The following is a 15867-nucleotide window of genomic DNA, read 5'->3' on the forward strand; positions in this document are numbered from 1 at the left end:
TCTATGTCCCCTGCGGATCTCATCCACCCCCAGAGCTCTGCCACTGCACAGTTACTTAACTGCCTCAGGCGACTTCTGCCCCAGAGATTGAACGACACCCCCCCCCCCCAAGCACTCCCCTAACTCTTTCTCCTCCATGGAGTATGTGTTGGTGGGATTGAGGAGTTCCTCAAAGTATTCCTTCCACCGCCCAATTATCTCCCCAGTTGACATCAGCAGCCTACTATCCCCACTGTAAACAGTGTGGGCAAGTTGTCGCCTTCCACCCTGAGGCGACGGATGGTTTGCCAGAGCCTTTCTGGAGCCGACCAATGGTCATTCTCCATGGCCTCACCGAGCTCCTCCTATGCCCAAGTCTTTGCCTTGGCGACTGCCATGGCTGCACACCGGTCGGCTGCCTCTGGAGACCCACAGGCCAACCATGCCCTGTAAGCCTCCTTCTTCAGCCTGACGGCTCCCCTCACCTCTGGTGTCCACCAGTGGGTTCAGGGATTACTGCTGGGACCGGCCCCAGCAGCCTTACAGCCACAGCTCACAACAGCCGCCTCAACAATGGCAGAGCAGAACATGATCCACTCGGACTCAATGTCCCCCACTGGATGTGGTCAAAGCTCTGGAAGTTGAAGATCATTCTGACAGGTTCTACTCGTTTGGGCCTGCCAGGTCTGCGTGGCGTCTTCCCCTACCACCTGATCCAACTAATCACCAGATGGTGATCAGTTGACAGCTCAGCTCCTCTCTTCACCCAAGTGTCCAGAACATATGGCCGCAGGTCAAATGATACGTCTATAAAACTGATCATAGACCTGGAACCTAAGATGTCCTGGTGCCACATGCATCACTGGGCATCCTTATGTTCGAACATGGTGTTATTTATGGACAAACTGCGACTTGCACAGAAGTCCAATAACTGCACACCACTCTGGTTCAGGTAAGGCCTGCCGTTCCTCCCAATCACACCCTTCCAGGTCATGTTGTCATTGCCCACGTGAGCACTGAAGTCCCCCAGTAGGACAATGGAATTCCCAGTCGGGGCACCATCCAGCATCCTTCCCAAACACTCCAAAAAGGGTGGGTACTCTGAACTGGTGTTTGGCACATGAGCACAGACAACAGTCAGGACTCACTCCCCAATCCGAAGGCGCAGGAAAGCAACCCTTTCATCCACTGGGGTAAACCCCAACATTCAGGCAGAGAGTCTGGGGGCTATCAAAAAGGTGAGGCTGACTATATCTAGCTGATAACGCTCAACCTCTTCCACCAGCTCCAGCTCCTTCCCCACCAGAGAGGTAACATTCCATGTCCCAAAAGCCAGCTTCCACACCTGGGGATCAGCCAAGGCCCCCAACTTTGACTGCTGCCCAAACCACAATGCATCGGACCCTTCCAGTTCCTCCTACAGATGGTGGGTCCACGGGAGGATGTGTTCATGTAACCTTTTCGGGTTAGGCCCAACTGGACCCCATGAATCAAGGCTCAGATACCAGGCACTCACCATCAAGCCCCTACCCTGGGCCTGGCTCCAGGGCGGGGCTGCCGTCACCCTCTGGGCCTCTTAGCAGCACTAAAAACACACACTAAACAGTGTACCAGCCCCCCCCCCCCACCAACACCCATGAGGCAGCTGGGCCAGACAGCCTGGAGCCGGTTTTCACATACACACCCATTCAAAACCTGGTACTGGACTGTTCTTGCTGTCAATGAGCGCGCGCAATATGAGCATAATCTAATTTCACCCCCTGAACATGCATGATATTCGCTGAAATTCTGCACACTTTTCCGGTCTGGCTAAACATGAACTTATAAAAAAAAAAACACCACAAAAGTCTTTAGCGCCACCTAAGGAGCCACGCAACTAAAAGATAATTTTTTTATAATTTGGAGCACTATAACTCCTCCCACGAATGTTCCACAGACATGGGACCAACGCTGTTGGACTTGTCTCATCAAGACGCAAAATTCCTACACTCTGACCTCTCACCTATCTACACCAGAATGTCCACAAATTGGACAAAACTGTCAAAATCAGGCCTTTTTTTACTCCCCCAACAAAATCTATCTCCTCCTAGGGCATTAATGGTATCACTTCCAAACTTTCACACATCAATCTCCCAACTGTGCTCTTCAAAAATCTTTAAAAACTTTGTAATAACTCACTCGGTGTCCATTTTACAAGCCTTCAAAGTGGGGGAGACACGTTTCACCTTACAATGGAAGCCTATGGGGAGACGGTGTCCTCTCAGGTACATACTGTCAAACAAACCCTTCTCACGTCTACACCATCCATCCCATAGCTTTAACAACCACACCACTGCATTCCTGACAAAAACCCCTCCAAAAACATGGTGTTCTGTGTCCCTCTTGACCAGCGTATGCCGACTTCTTCCTCTTGTCCTCACTCCAGTCCTGGTGCTCCTCCTCTCTCTCCACTCTAGCACAGATCAGAGACAGAGCAGTGAGGGAGGGGTTCTTAAAGGGCCAGCTCTCAGCTCTGCTCTCTCTCTCTGATCAGAGACAGAGCAGTGGGGAGGGGTTCTTAAAGGGCCAGCTCTCAGCTCTGCTCTCACTCTAGCACAGATCAGAGACAGAGCAGTGGGGGAGGGGTTCTTAAAGGGCCAGCTCTCAGCTCTGCTCTCACTCTAGCACAGATCAAAGACAGAGCAGTGGGGGAGGGGTTCTTAAAGGGCCAGCTCTCAGCTCTGCTCTCACTCTAGCACAGATCAGAGACAGAGCAGTGGGGGAGGGGTTCTTAAAGGGCCAGCTCTCAGCTCTGCTCTCACTCTAGCACAGATCAGAGACAGAGCAGTGGGGAGGGGTTCTTAAAGGGCCAGCTCTCAGCTCTGCTCTCACTCTAGCACAGATCAGAGACAGAGCAGTGGGGGAGGGGGTTCTTAAAGGGCCAGCTCTCAGCTCTGCTCTAACTCTCTGATCAGACTCAGGCTTCTAACTCCTCAACTACAAGGCCTCCACACTGGACCAAGACACCCTTGGATTGGGGCCGGCGTCAACGACGGGGGCTCAGGCCCTCACAACGCTGCTTGCAGCTTAAATTTTTGTCTATATGTGGTTCTTGAGTGTAACTCCCAGCTTATTATCTACAAAGGGTGACTCCACACAAAATGGTGCTTGGAACTGGCACATGCCACTTGCCAAGTAACAGTTGTGATTTATCAAAACAGGTCTGACAGGAGAATGTGGATACCGTCACATAAACATGGACAATTAACTCCAGATTTTCTTAATGTTTTGATTAGCATCCAATACAAATGTGTTTGTGTTTGACGTGAGTCAAAATTGCCCCATAAACACCTTTGAATTTGAAATGATAGGAGTACAACATCAATATATAACCTAATAAGAAGTCACCTAAATATTTGATCAGCACTTTTGTCCATCACGCAGATCAAAGAAGAGATTACAGTTGATTTGCAGATAACATAAGAACATTAGAGAACAGTCGTTATACACAGCCTGGCCACAAAAAAGTCGCCACCTGGATTAAACTAACTAAATAGGTACGAGCCTCCTATTTGATAATTACTGCTTGGGCCGTTTCCACCACAATAGCACTGACCACTCCCACATAGGTTTATAAGCTGGAGTTTCCACACTCTTCACGAGAACTGAAGAAGCCTCTCGGATGAGAGGTGAAACGTCTTCAAGATAAACTTACGTCCAGTTGACCAGATTTTACTTCGCTTCGATCTACGATGACCTGGATGAATGAGAACCTACACAGACAACCATGTCGAAAGACACATCCTGTGGTTGTGTGAAAGGTATTAGTCTGTTTGAGGAGGGTCAAATAATTGGCAAGCATCAAGCAGAGAAAACATCTAAGGAGATTGCAGAAAGTACTAAAATATGGTTAAGAACTGTCCAGCGCATTATTAAAAACTGGAAGGATAGTGGGGACCCATCGTCTTTGTGGAAGAAATGTGGCCGGAAAAAAATCTTGATTGATCATGATCGACAATCACTTAAATGTTTGGTGAAATCAAATCGAAGAAAAACAACGGTAGAACTCAGGGCTCTGTTTAATTGTGAAAGTAGATAGAGAGATGGATAGATAGAATTTATTGTCATTGTGACACGTAAAATGCACAACGAAATTAAAAAGTGCCATACAGTTGGTGCGACATTAAAACTACAACATAAACACAAGCACAACAGTAAAACAAGAGCAACGCAACCCTGCAGTGATAAATATAAAACAATAATACAAAAGTCATTCATACATTCTGCCATTGCATGACCCCGTGATTGTGTAAAGTGCTGTTAACGTTAGGGTTTTCGGCATTGAGGGTGGTTATTGCTGTTGGATAAAAACTTTTTTTTAATCTGTGTGTTCTTGTTTTGATTGTCCTTTACTGTCTGCCTGATGGCAGCAGTTCAAACATGGAGTGGCCTGGGTGAAAAGTGTCCTTTACAATTTTCTGAGCTCTATTAAAATAGTGAGCACTGTGCAGTTTGTCCAGTGAGGGGAGGGGGCAGCCCAGGATTTTCTGGGCTGTGTCAATCACCCTCTGGAGAGCAGTTCTCTGGGCTGCTGTGCAGTTGGTGAACCGCACACACACAGTATGTCAGTACTGATTCGATGCAGCACCTGTAAAAAGGACACGAGCAGTTTCTGTCCAGTGTTATTCTTCCTGGGTCCTTTCAGGAAGTGAAGTCTTTGCTGCGCCTTTTTTGACACCTCTTTGCTGTTCATGCTCCAGGTTAGCCCCTCCTCAGTGTGGACCCCCAGGAAATGGAAGTGTGACACCCGCTCCACTCTGCCCCCATTGATGATGAGTGGAGGAACGTCAGTTTCCTTTCTCCTGCAGTCGACCACTAGTTCTTTGGTCTTGGACGTGTTGAGGAGCAGGTTGTTCTGACTGCACCACGCTGCTAGATGTTCCACCTCTTCTCTGTAGGAAGACTCATCCCCCCCGGAGATGAGCCCCACCATCGTGGTGTCATCTGCAAACTTCACATAGATGTTGCTGTGTTGAACAGGGGTGCAGTCGTGTGTATAGAGGGTGTAGAGCAGGGGACTCAGCACGCATCCCTGAGGGGGGAGCCGGTGTTGATGCTGATGGCCGTAGATGTATGATGGCCCACTCTCACCCTCTGTGAGCGACCAGTCAGAAAGCTGTTAATCCACATGCAGGTGGGATGTGGAATGCCCAGGACCAGCAGTTTGTTGAACAGTTTGTGGGGGAGGATGGCATTCAAGGCAGAGCTATAGTCAACAAAGAGCATGCGCGCATAGCTTCCCTGCTGCTCCAGGTGGGAAAGTGCAGCATGTAGGACTATGGTCACAACATCCTCTGTTGATCTATTAGCCCTGTAAGCAAACTGGTGGGGGTCCAAGCTTTTTGGCAGGAGTGCTTAGATGTGACCACAGACCAGCTTTTCAAAGCATTTCATCATCACCTGGGTGAGAGCAACTAGCCGGTCGTCATTGATGCTCGAGATGTGAGGTTTCTTGGGCAGGGGGATGTTGATGGAGGCCTTTAGGCAGGGTGGGACAGCTGACTGGGCCAGGGACTGGTTGAAAATCCTTGTGAAGATTCCAGGCAGCTGGTCCGCGCATTCCCTCAGCACACATCCAGAGACGCCATCAAACCCCACTGCCTTCCTTGGGTTCACAGCCCGCAGTGTGTTTCTCACCTCATGCTCTGTGGGGGAGAAGCTGCTGTGGACTGTGGTTTGTGGTGTGGTTGCCTCAGGTGGTTCCATCTCGAAGCGGGCAAAGAAAATGTTGAGCTCCTCTGCCAGCAAGGCATCACCCTCAGCAACACCCAAGTTGGCACTGTAGTTGGCAAGTTGTTTAACTCCATGCCACACCTGCCTGCCATTGTGACTCTCCAGATGTTGCTCGATCCTCTTCCTGTATGCTGTCTTGGCTACCCGGATGCCTTTCCTGAGGTTGGCCTGTGCCGCGCAGTACAGGGCCTGATCCCCAGACTTGAACGCGGAGTTCCTCTGTTTTGGCAGTCGCCAGACCTCACCCGTCATCCAGGGCTTCCTGTTTGGGTGGACACGGAATTGTTTGTCCACAGTCAAAGTGTCTGTGCAGTGTTTGATGTAACACAGTACACTGTCAGTGAACACCTCAATGTCTTGCTGTGCAAAAACTTCCCAGTTTGTTTTGTCGAAGCAGTCCTGCAGCTGCTGAGAGGCTCTGTCAGGCCAAGTCCGTACAGTTTTAATGGTTGTGGGAGCAGTTTTCCGGAGGGGGGTATATGCAGGGACCAATAGCAGGGACATTTGGTCAGACAGAGCCAGGTGGGGTGATTGTTTAGCCCTGTTACCCAGCTTAATGTTGGAGTCCACCTTGTCCAGTGTGTTATCTCTTCTCGTGGCACACTTAACGTGCTGGTGAAATTTGGGGAATACTGCTTTGAGGTCTGCATGATTGAAGTCCCCAGCAATGATGTGTACTGCCTCAGGATTTTTGCTCTGTTTATTGCTAATGCTGCTGTGCAGTTGGCTGTTAGCTGCTTTAGCATCTGCGTCGGGCCGTATGTAAACAGCCGTTACCATGACAAAAGTGAACTCTTGGGGAGGTAGTGTGGCCGGCATTTAACAGTCACAAACTCCAGGTTCAGGGAGCAGTGGCTATCTACACTCACTGTGTTAGTGCACCAGCTGTTATTCATGTACACACACAGCCCCCCTCCTCTGCTCTTACCGGAGTTCTCCATCCTGTTGTGTCACTGTGCTGTGTAGCCAGTTAGCTCAATGGCGATGTCCGGTATCGTGGGTGAAGCCAGGTTTCCGTGATCAGGAGAATGCAGCTGTTCTTCACGGTGTTGTTCGCTGTGATTAGTAACCTCAGCTCATCCATCTTGTTGACGAGGGATCTGGCGTTTGTGAGGAACAGACTGGGAAGCGGAGGTTTGAATGGCTGCCTCCGTAGCTTCATCAGTGCGCCAGCCCTGCAACCCTGCTTTTGCTTCCTCTCCCTGCGCCGCCTTCATCTCCACCCAGTGTTGATAGTAATCCATGGGGTGCCCGGGCACTGTGCAATGTCCTCCGGTATTTTGTTTAGGTGGATGAACTCGCTGTAACAGTCCGCTGCTGGTGGCAAACTCCAAGTTTGAGGAGATCGTGCTGGCCATAGATATTATTTGCCTGACAAGTATGACTCAGGATACAAAGCAACACGCATCCAGAGAACCATACCATACACCAAATTAATGAATTTAGACTCAGTAAATGTTCACGTACTCTCTGAGTTGGTCGTTGATCCTCTGCTTCTGCTCAATCTCATCTCGGAGGCGGGACAGCTGTTTGTGATGAACCTCTCTGTGGTTCTCCATCTGTTCCTCTAGAGTTCTCTATAGAACACACAACACATCCATTTCTATACTGCTTCATTTAACTTAACTTTCCTCAAGACATATAGCTAAAATTTTAGTGACCAGCTGCCTATTTCCACACCCAGTAGACAGGAGTCAAATATAAATGTCATTACCCCTGCCAAGGAGGCCTTGTGATCTTCAGTGTGTGTCTAGAAATCTTAAACTAATTTACATTAAATTTGATGTAGAAATATTGCAAGTGTCTCAAAAGCCTGCTATATCAATCAGTAGTAATCCCACCATAAGTTCTAGGTTGTCAAGGGTAGTTGGAGAATGCTGGACATTGTTCCAGCTGCCTCAACTGAACCAAGTACTTACCAAGTTGCCAGTGAACTGTGTGAAAGTGTTTAAGGCCTACCTTGCATGATATTTGCACATCATAACTGTCTTCTAGTCTTCTCTGCCGTCCTCGAGGATGATGAGTGAGTATAGAGTTGCAGTCTGAGACCGGGCTTTATTGTGTTTGATTGCCATGGCTCTCAAAAGAGTAGTCACAGCTCAGATTTGGTTCGACAAAGAACTGCGGTATATACGTGTGCCTGCATACATAAATCATGCCAGTAGATGGCAGTTTCATCCATGTATTGCATGCATTCTGCATATACGCTGTAGTTGTTCTTCTGACTCCTGCGAAGTAAAGACAGTTCCTCTGAATTTGCTCACTGTCTGGCTTCCTTTTCATGCTTACAACACAACATATTGGTGACAAGGATGGCTCTGCTTGGGACCTCCTGCATTTTTTCCAAGCCCAGGTGAGCCTATGGTGCCTTTCGAAGCATGGATTTCGCATGTTTGATAGCTACATGCTTGCTCTGGCCGAAAAAGTGGAGGATAATTGTAAGCGTGCTTTGCTAATACATGCGGTCGGCATGGAGGCCCAGTGGATCTTCTACACACTGCCAGCGATTTGTGATTTCAAATAAGATGCACTAAAGGCTTTAAAGACATTATTTGTAACCAAATTGAATGTCGTCGCGGAGAGAAATAAGTTTCACCAGAGAGCTCAACAAGCTGGTGAGTCCACAGCTCAGTATGCAGCTCCCCTGCGGGACCTAACTGTTACATGTGAGTTTGGAACATTATCTGAGGACATGATAAGGGACCAAATTGTGGAGAAAACATCCCATGCACAGATAAGAGAGCACTTGCTGCTTGAGGATAAACTTACACTCAAAGACTTTGACAATGGGACTACTTTTTGTGGTGGGAAGCAAAAATAAAAAACCCTCCAACTTTCCCAGACCACCCCCAAAGACTGCTGTCTTGATCGCCTCAACGGTTGCTGGTAAGACACACTACTGATGTGGCTCTTCAACACACGTGGCAAATTACTACAAGTGCCCAGCCAAATCAGTCTCATGCCGACATAAAAATAAGCCTGGACATTTTGCCAGATTGTGCAGGAACAGAACTGGTTCATGCAATGTGGGAGAAGTTTCCAGTGGCTCTGTCACAGTGCTATTAGTTGAAGAAGATGATGCTACCACACTGAGTATATACTACACTGAGCAGTAAATTCATGTCAATGAGGGCTTCACGTGGCAATACAATTACTGCTGATCTGATGATGGATACAGGGTCTGGTGTATCTATTCTCCCAGAGCACATGTAAAAGAGCCACTTCAACCACACCCCTCTCCTGAAGCCCAGACAAACACTGACCATGTACACAAAGAAACCTGTGCCCATGCTAGGTTGTCTGGAACTGACGGCGACATACATGACAAAAGCCTGTGCAGCAAAAGCTACATCATCTGCCTTTTGCCATCCGTTACGCAGTGTCCCAGGAGCTCCCGAGACTAGAAAAGGATGGTGTCATTGAACGCATTGACTCCTCACATGGGTTTCTCCCATAGGAGTACCACAAGTTGGGTCAGCTCAGGCTATATCCAGATCTACGTGAACCCAACAAGGCTGTGGTTGTTGACAGCCATCCACTGCCATACACTGAGAAGGAGTTTCATGAGCTACAAGGGCACAGGTATTCTCCTCTATTGACCTGCAAAAATGCATATCATCAGGTACCTCTGCACCCTGAGAGCCCAGACCTTACTGGTTTTATCACTCATGATGGATTTTTTTGGTTCATTAAGGTCCCCTTCGGTCTCGTGTCAGCCGTGAGTGCATTACAAAGGATGACATCACAGATTCTGGCAGGTTTGAATGGTGTACAGTGTTACTTAGATGATATTGTGTGTGCCGATTCTCCTATGCTGCATGAGACACGACTCAAAGCTGTAATGTATCGACTGAACAACAGTGGACAGAAATTAAATGTGGAGAAGTGCCTATTCAGGAAAAATGAACTTCCATTTTTGGGCCACGTTATTTCTGCTTCAGGCATCCGTCCCAACCCAGACCATGTTACTGCTATAACAGAGGCTCCTCCCCCTCGTGATACCACGGCCCTACAATCCTTCCTGGGCCTCACTGGGTGGTATTCAGTGGTATCCTCACTGGGTGAGACATACTGTGACTCTGAAACAAGCCAAAGTAAAGCACTATGTGGATGAACATTGAGGTGCACAGTCTCCAAAGTTTCAGTGTGGTTTCTGTGTTCGGATCAGGAAGCCAGGAATCATACAGAAAGGACACCAAGCCCCTCTGGGTTGTTGCTCAGAAAGGCCAGGCAACCTACGAACTTTCTGATGAAGTATGGAACACCATACACCTGTCCCCTGCAAGTTCCCCTCCCCTGAGGTGTACACAACCAGTACCTGTGTACAGCCAGAATATGTTTATGTGCCTTCTCAGACAGCCCCACCTGCTGACCCACCTCTTAGGCCCCAATGGGGTTGCAGGCAGATTCAGCCAGCTGCATGGCTGGGAGATTTTGCCACCTGACTGCTATCTTTTTAAAAAAGAGGCAGAATGTGGTGTGATTTATGGACTGTTACACGTTCACAATTTATGATCCATCCATCCATCCATCTATCCATCCATTTTCTACCTCTTATCCTGTCAAAGGTTGCGGGGGGCTGGAGCCTATCCCAGCAGCCTTCAGGTGAGAGACGGGGTTCACCCTGGACAGGTCACCAGTCCATGGCAGGGCCAACACATAGAGACAGACAACCATTGGCTCTCCCAGCCACGCCTACGGTCAATTTAGAGTCTGGATTAACCTGGTCCCCTCTTGATGTCTTTGGACTGTGGAGGAAGCTGGAGTACCACAGAGAACCCACGCAGGCACAGGGAGAACATGGAGACTCACCCAGAAAGACCCCGTGCTCCAGCCGGGGCTCCACCCACAACCTTCTTGCTGGGGGGCCACGGTGAGGACCACTGCTCCACCGGGCTGCCCCACAATTTATGATGTTATGGAAAATTCCAATTAACATTTTTCCACATAAAGCTCTTTCCAATCAGCACAAGATTACAGAAAATTGAAAATTTATCACGGTACAAATGTGTCACTGTTGATGTATTATTTTTTCACTGAAAAGTAGCTTACAGATTCTAAGGAATACTGAGATCTTCAGAAGCTAATTTCAGTTTCTTTTATTTCATAATTACTTACTATGCAGGGTTGTTTACTATAGAGGTGTTGACACAGCTAAACGTTCACTGTGTGTTGTATTTTCATGAGAGGAATAATTCTTAAAGAAAAGAGAGATATATGATATAGATGTTTGTGCCTGCACACATAAATCATGCCAGTAGGTAGCAGTGTCATCCATGCAACTCATGCATTCTGCATATACTCTGTAGTTGTTGTTCTGATTCAAGCAAAGTAAAGACTGTTCCTCTGAAGTTGCTTGCTGGCTGGCTTTCTTTTCATGCTTACAACACAACAAGAACTCAATTTGAAGCGTTTATCTGATGTTGCAGTCAATTTCTATCTAACTGCTTGACACAAGTGCTTTCAGCTTCCATAGATTTCAGGTGTGGTGCTACAGCATCCAGGTGCACATGAGTCACTTATTTTGTCATGTGCCACTCTGATATAAACCAGAGTTCATAAATACTGCAAAGGCCATATATTTCACACAGTGCTGGCAACTTTTCTCCAAAAAAATAATCACTGGTCATATTGACTGCAACACAACTGATTCACCTCTTCTCCTCCCCCCCCCCCCCCCCCGCACATCTATTGTGAGCCCCTGGCAACATTAGACCATAAATGGAGTTTCACCAAGGAGTTACAAAGCCTGTCTTGCTTCTTGTCAGCAAAACTAAAATTGAATGTTATTAAGCATTTCATGAATGAGGGTCAACATTTCCTCAATTTTTCTCCCAAAACACATAAGTTCCTCCCATCTGAGGAACATTTGCTTATAAGGTTTGAAAGTACATCTTCAATAGGAGGCATTGATTTTTTGAATGGAGGGTACCTTCATCTCCACAGCGTCCTTCAGCCTGCTCATGTGTTCTTTCTCTTTGTCCATCACTGTGACCTCATGCATTTGACCTAGACACAAACAGAACTGTTAACAGAGTTACCAAGCATTCCCAAAGTATTAGTGTATGATAACCTGGTGATCCTGCTGACCTTGAGCATGTAGTTTAGCAACTTCCTCCATCAGAGCATCCTGACTCTCCTCCAGCTGCCTCTTGTTCTGCTCCATCTTCTGCAGGTCATCAGTCAAAGAGGCGATCCTCACCTGGTGCTACACACAAGAAAAGCAGTTCATATCCTGGCCTCTTTTCCCAGACAGCACATCTAGATCAATACATTTCTCATAGGTTTCAATCTATTTCTCCTTGCTGGCAAGGGCAAGGAAAAGTTAACCCCCCAAAAAAGCAGACTGAGGCTTGGTGAATATTTGCCTCTACAGGTGGGGGGTGAGAAGCACTGGTGGCCTTGATGTACTTGAGCGGGTAACAGGATGAAATGTCTTAGCTGTTAGCAGTGGCATTGGTTAACAGGTGGATATTCTGTTGTAAAACAAGTCAAGATGACACTTAAGAAAGATCCATCCACCCATCCATTTTCTTCAGCTTATTCTTCTTAAGGGTCGCGGGGGGCTACAGCCTATCCCAACAGCTTTCGGGCGAAAGGCAGGGTTCACCCTGGATGGATCACCAGTCCATGGCAGGGCCAACACATATAGACAGACAGCCACTGGCTCTCACAGTCATACCTATGGTCAATTAAGAGTATCAATTAGCCTAGTCCCAAATTGCATGTCTTTGGACGGTGGGAAGAAAGATCCCGTGCCCGAGCCAGGACTAAAACCCGGAACCTTCTTGCTGCGAGGTGACAATGCTGACCACTGCTCCACCATGCTGCCCACTTAAGATTTTTACCATAATTGTGTCATTTTCATTTTGTTAGAATGGATTTCACAGTCCGTTCGAACAAGAACCAAACCACCATATGAAATTTAAACCTGCGGCTCTGTCAAAGGATGCTCAATGACTTGGCAAGCCTAAAGAGGAAGAGAAAGCCTGAAATAAAAGTACGAGATCAGGAAGCCTCTCATGAACAGTCTGGACAAGCAGATCACGATCAAGACGTGGGGTAAACAAAAAAATAATCTAGGGCATCCTAAGTGGAGCAATGGGCTGCTCAAATGATGGTTTGCTAACTGTTTGGATGTTGCAGAAGATGGGGAAGCTTGCGCGAGATATAGTCTGTGCAATGAGGAAAATCCCCAGGGATAGAAGGGAGGCACTATGAGCTACCAAGGAAGTTCAACTGTCATGACCAGCTGAGCAGCCACATGTTCATTTGGGCTGTTTCTTTGAAATGGCATCCAGCTGAGCTGTCCCTACCAACCATACTAAGAGCTGACAACAATCCACCTGCATGCCAAAGAAAACTGTTGGTTACGGCGATTGTAATGTTGGCCGAGGAGGTTTCATGGGGAGAGGCGTTCCAATTCATGTTCAGTTTAATAAGTTTTTTACATCAGGGACCAAAAACAAAATACATTAATCTCCTTAAACCACATTCAGCTAGTTGCTCATTTCCGTCTGCAGTCCCTGGGAAAGTGAAAGGAAATAAAGTGTGACAACACATGTGCTTAACCTCTTTCTGCTGGCCCCCTCCAATGAAGATGAGCAACCACTGGTGAGAAAATGGATGCTGAAATTGATAGGGGTTGTGGACATGCTGCTGTAACCCCACCCACACTCATCCATGCTGGAACAACAGAGGAGGCCTGCTGCGATCGAACAATGGCCAGTTTGATATAGGCTTTGTGATTTAAAATAAATATATCAGCAGCTTCATCTTGCATACAATTGAACTTTGAAATTCCTACTTCAAAGTTTTACCTGTGAGATGAGGAGTTGACAGGAAACCAGCTCATTCTCGTTGGCCTCCATCTTGCACAGGTTCTCCGTCAGGTCAGTCTCCAGCTGTTTGCTGCGGCTCACCAGAGATTTTACCTCCGACTTCATCTTGGTGATGTAGAGACGAGCTGTGGTGAACTCATCCTCCATTGCACCACTTGCCTCTGTCATCTGGAAACATGAAGCAAATGGGCTTATAAGTAGGACTGGACCTACCAACATTATTGTTAGGAATAAAACCAAAGACCAGATGAAAAAGTCACATGATGTGATATCCACAAAAAACACACTGAAGCGATGTTTGAGCAAAAGCTCTTCCTTCTTGCCTTTGTATGTCATAACAAATCCTTGGAAAGTATGAGTTTGATTTCAGACTGCTGCAGCTCACTAACACTGTGGAACATTGGCCAATGCCCTTCAGCTCTGTGGGCTCAGTGCTGTTTTTCCTGAAATCCACAAGCACATGTCCACTCTGCATGTTGTTATTGTCAACAACAATGTTGCTCAAAACTAAGTACTGACACCCTTAATAATCCCAAACTCCAGTTTTTAACTATGGACCATTTAATTAACCCAGTTTAACAATTCCATGAACATTGCATCCATCTCCATATGTGAAGAGTTTGCAATCCACTTTAGAAGTATGACTTGAGCAAGGGCAAGAACCCAAACACAAGACCCGAGGCAAGGAGCAATATTGACAAAGTTTATATAAAAAGTACAAATAAAAGTCACTCACGGAGAGGAAAAAGGCTAAACTACTAAACTCAAAAACACTGATCTAAACCTGGCTAGACAAAGTATCAAAACAAAACAAACTAAGACAAAGCATCAAAGGAATACAAACTCAGACAAGCATAGACAAAATACAAACATGACGTGGCAAGGATCAACGGTGTGGTACAGTTGGACAAAAGGGAAACGCAGACTACACAAACACACACAAAGTGATGGGAAACAGGTGGATACAATCAGAGCGGGGAAGGGAAGTTACCTGAAATGAGAGGAGATTTAAATTTCAAAATAAAAAAGGAAGCCACGAGACAAGGTAGACACAAGGCAAACAAAAACCACCACTACATGCATGGACATGACATAATCATGATGGCAATTAACTGTTAAACAGTGGAAACCACAAAATTGTTTAGTGGTCATGAAAGTCAGATATCAGAAATCCTTTATTAATCCCTTCCGGAAATTGTTGGATTGCAGGGTTCCATTTCACAGTAAAGATAAACAAGGAGGAAGTAACCTATCGAAGATACAGATAAAATAAGATCAATAGAAATGAAACACAATCTTAAAAATACTAATACAAACAATGTATAAGAAAGAAAGAATAGAAAATCAAGAAGATAAGGAGGTATCTTTGTACATATTTACATTTTTACACTCATGAATGGGATATTTGTTTTATTGCACAATTTTAACAGAGAAAACAACTCCATAAGATGGGCTGCATCTTAGAGGGAGGAGTTAACAGTTTGATAGCCACTGGCAGGAATGATTTCCTGTGGCGCTCAGTGGTGGAACATGGGAGTTTGAATCTCTGGCTGAAAATACTTTTCCTCCTACCTAGCATGTAATAGAGAGGATGTGAAGTGTTGTCCAAAATGGTTCTAATCCTGGACAACATTCTCCTCTCTGACACTGCTCCCGTCCTGAGTCCAGCTCCCCTCCTACAACATTGCTGCTTTGTGGATAAGTTTATTAAGCCTGTCAGTGTCTGTAACTGTTTCATTTTCCTTGTGTTCAAACACTTGAAATACCTCAACTCATGCTTTTAAATATATCAAGCCTCTGTGTATGTGTTAAAAATGCAAAGACCCAGACCTTGTAATTACATTTTCATGCCAATCACAGTTTCACCCAGCTACCAAGTCCCTTTGTCTTTACAATAAATGCAAATTCCCACTGTTTACTCCAGGTGTGAGACACATCCAGGGGGTCGGTATCAACACTACTGCAGACAGAATGGTGAGAAAAAACTGTGGAGGTGCCGACCTCCGCAGCAAGGATGTGAAACTCACCTGGGGGTGTTCCTCAAGTATAAATGTTCATGTCTCCCCATACTCGGGGTCTTTTCTTCACCTTAACCGCTCATGTGTTGATCAGACCTTTTCTTTGCAAAGAAAATAAAACCTTGTTGGCCGGCAGAGGTCTCTATTTCCTCATTCACCAGCAGTGAGCATAAAATTTCCACCACAGCATCCATCACCTTTCGTCTGCTGCCCCAGCACACAACAGCATAGAGGATGGCGCTGGCCGCCACAGACTC

General features: G+C 46.6%; 2 protein-coding genes across 5 annotated transcripts in view; both read right to left on the minus strand.

Moving 5' to 3' along the window:
- LOC147251631 (kinesin heavy chain-like) overlaps positions 1 to 15867 on the minus strand; it is a 59906-nt gene that overhangs the window by 25816 nt on the left and 18223 nt on the right. For 3 of the 4 annotated variants that reach the window (XM_086219450.1, XM_086219451.1, XM_086219449.1), the window contains exons 16-19: positions 13572 to 13760; positions 11842 to 11959; positions 11684 to 11760; positions 7219 to 7328 (exon numbers count right to left, since the gene is read on the minus strand). In XM_086219450.1, the coding sequence (XP_086075576.1) occupies positions 7219 to 7328; positions 11684 to 11760; positions 11842 to 11959; positions 13572 to 13760 (494 nt within the window). Of the gene's footprint in view, positions 1 to 1657; positions 2432 to 7218; positions 7329 to 11683; positions 11761 to 11841; positions 11960 to 13571; positions 13761 to 15867 lie in introns of those variants that run through there. The other variant, XM_086219452.1, reaches the window with a different exon arrangement.
- On the minus strand, positions 4262 to 7203 carry LOC147251633 (uncharacterized). Its single transcript, XM_086219459.1, has 2 exons — positions 6680 to 7203; positions 4262 to 6013 (listed from the first exon to the last, which is right to left on the minus strand). Exon 2 carries the CDS (start codon positions 6001 to 6003, stop codon positions 5374 to 5376), a length of 630 nt encoding a protein of 209 aa, XP_086075585.1. The 5' UTR covers positions 6004 to 6013; positions 6680 to 7203; the 3' UTR covers positions 4262 to 5373.

The sequence above is a fragment of the Aulostomus chinensis genome, chromosome 12 (assembly GCF_037954235.1).
Source record: "Aulostomus chinensis isolate RoL2024-O1b breed Wild chromosome 12, RoL_Achi_v1.0, whole genome shotgun sequence".
In the NCBI taxonomy this organism is placed as follows: domain Eukaryota; kingdom Metazoa; phylum Chordata; class Actinopteri; order Syngnathiformes; family Aulostomidae; genus Aulostomus; species Aulostomus chinensis.

Bases quoted from the DNA above. Each gene is read 5' to 3' on its own strand.
- LOC147251633 (XM_086219459.1), bottom strand. From the start codon at position 6,003: ATGACGGGTGAGGTCTGGCGACTGCCAAAACAGAGGAACTCCGCGTTC.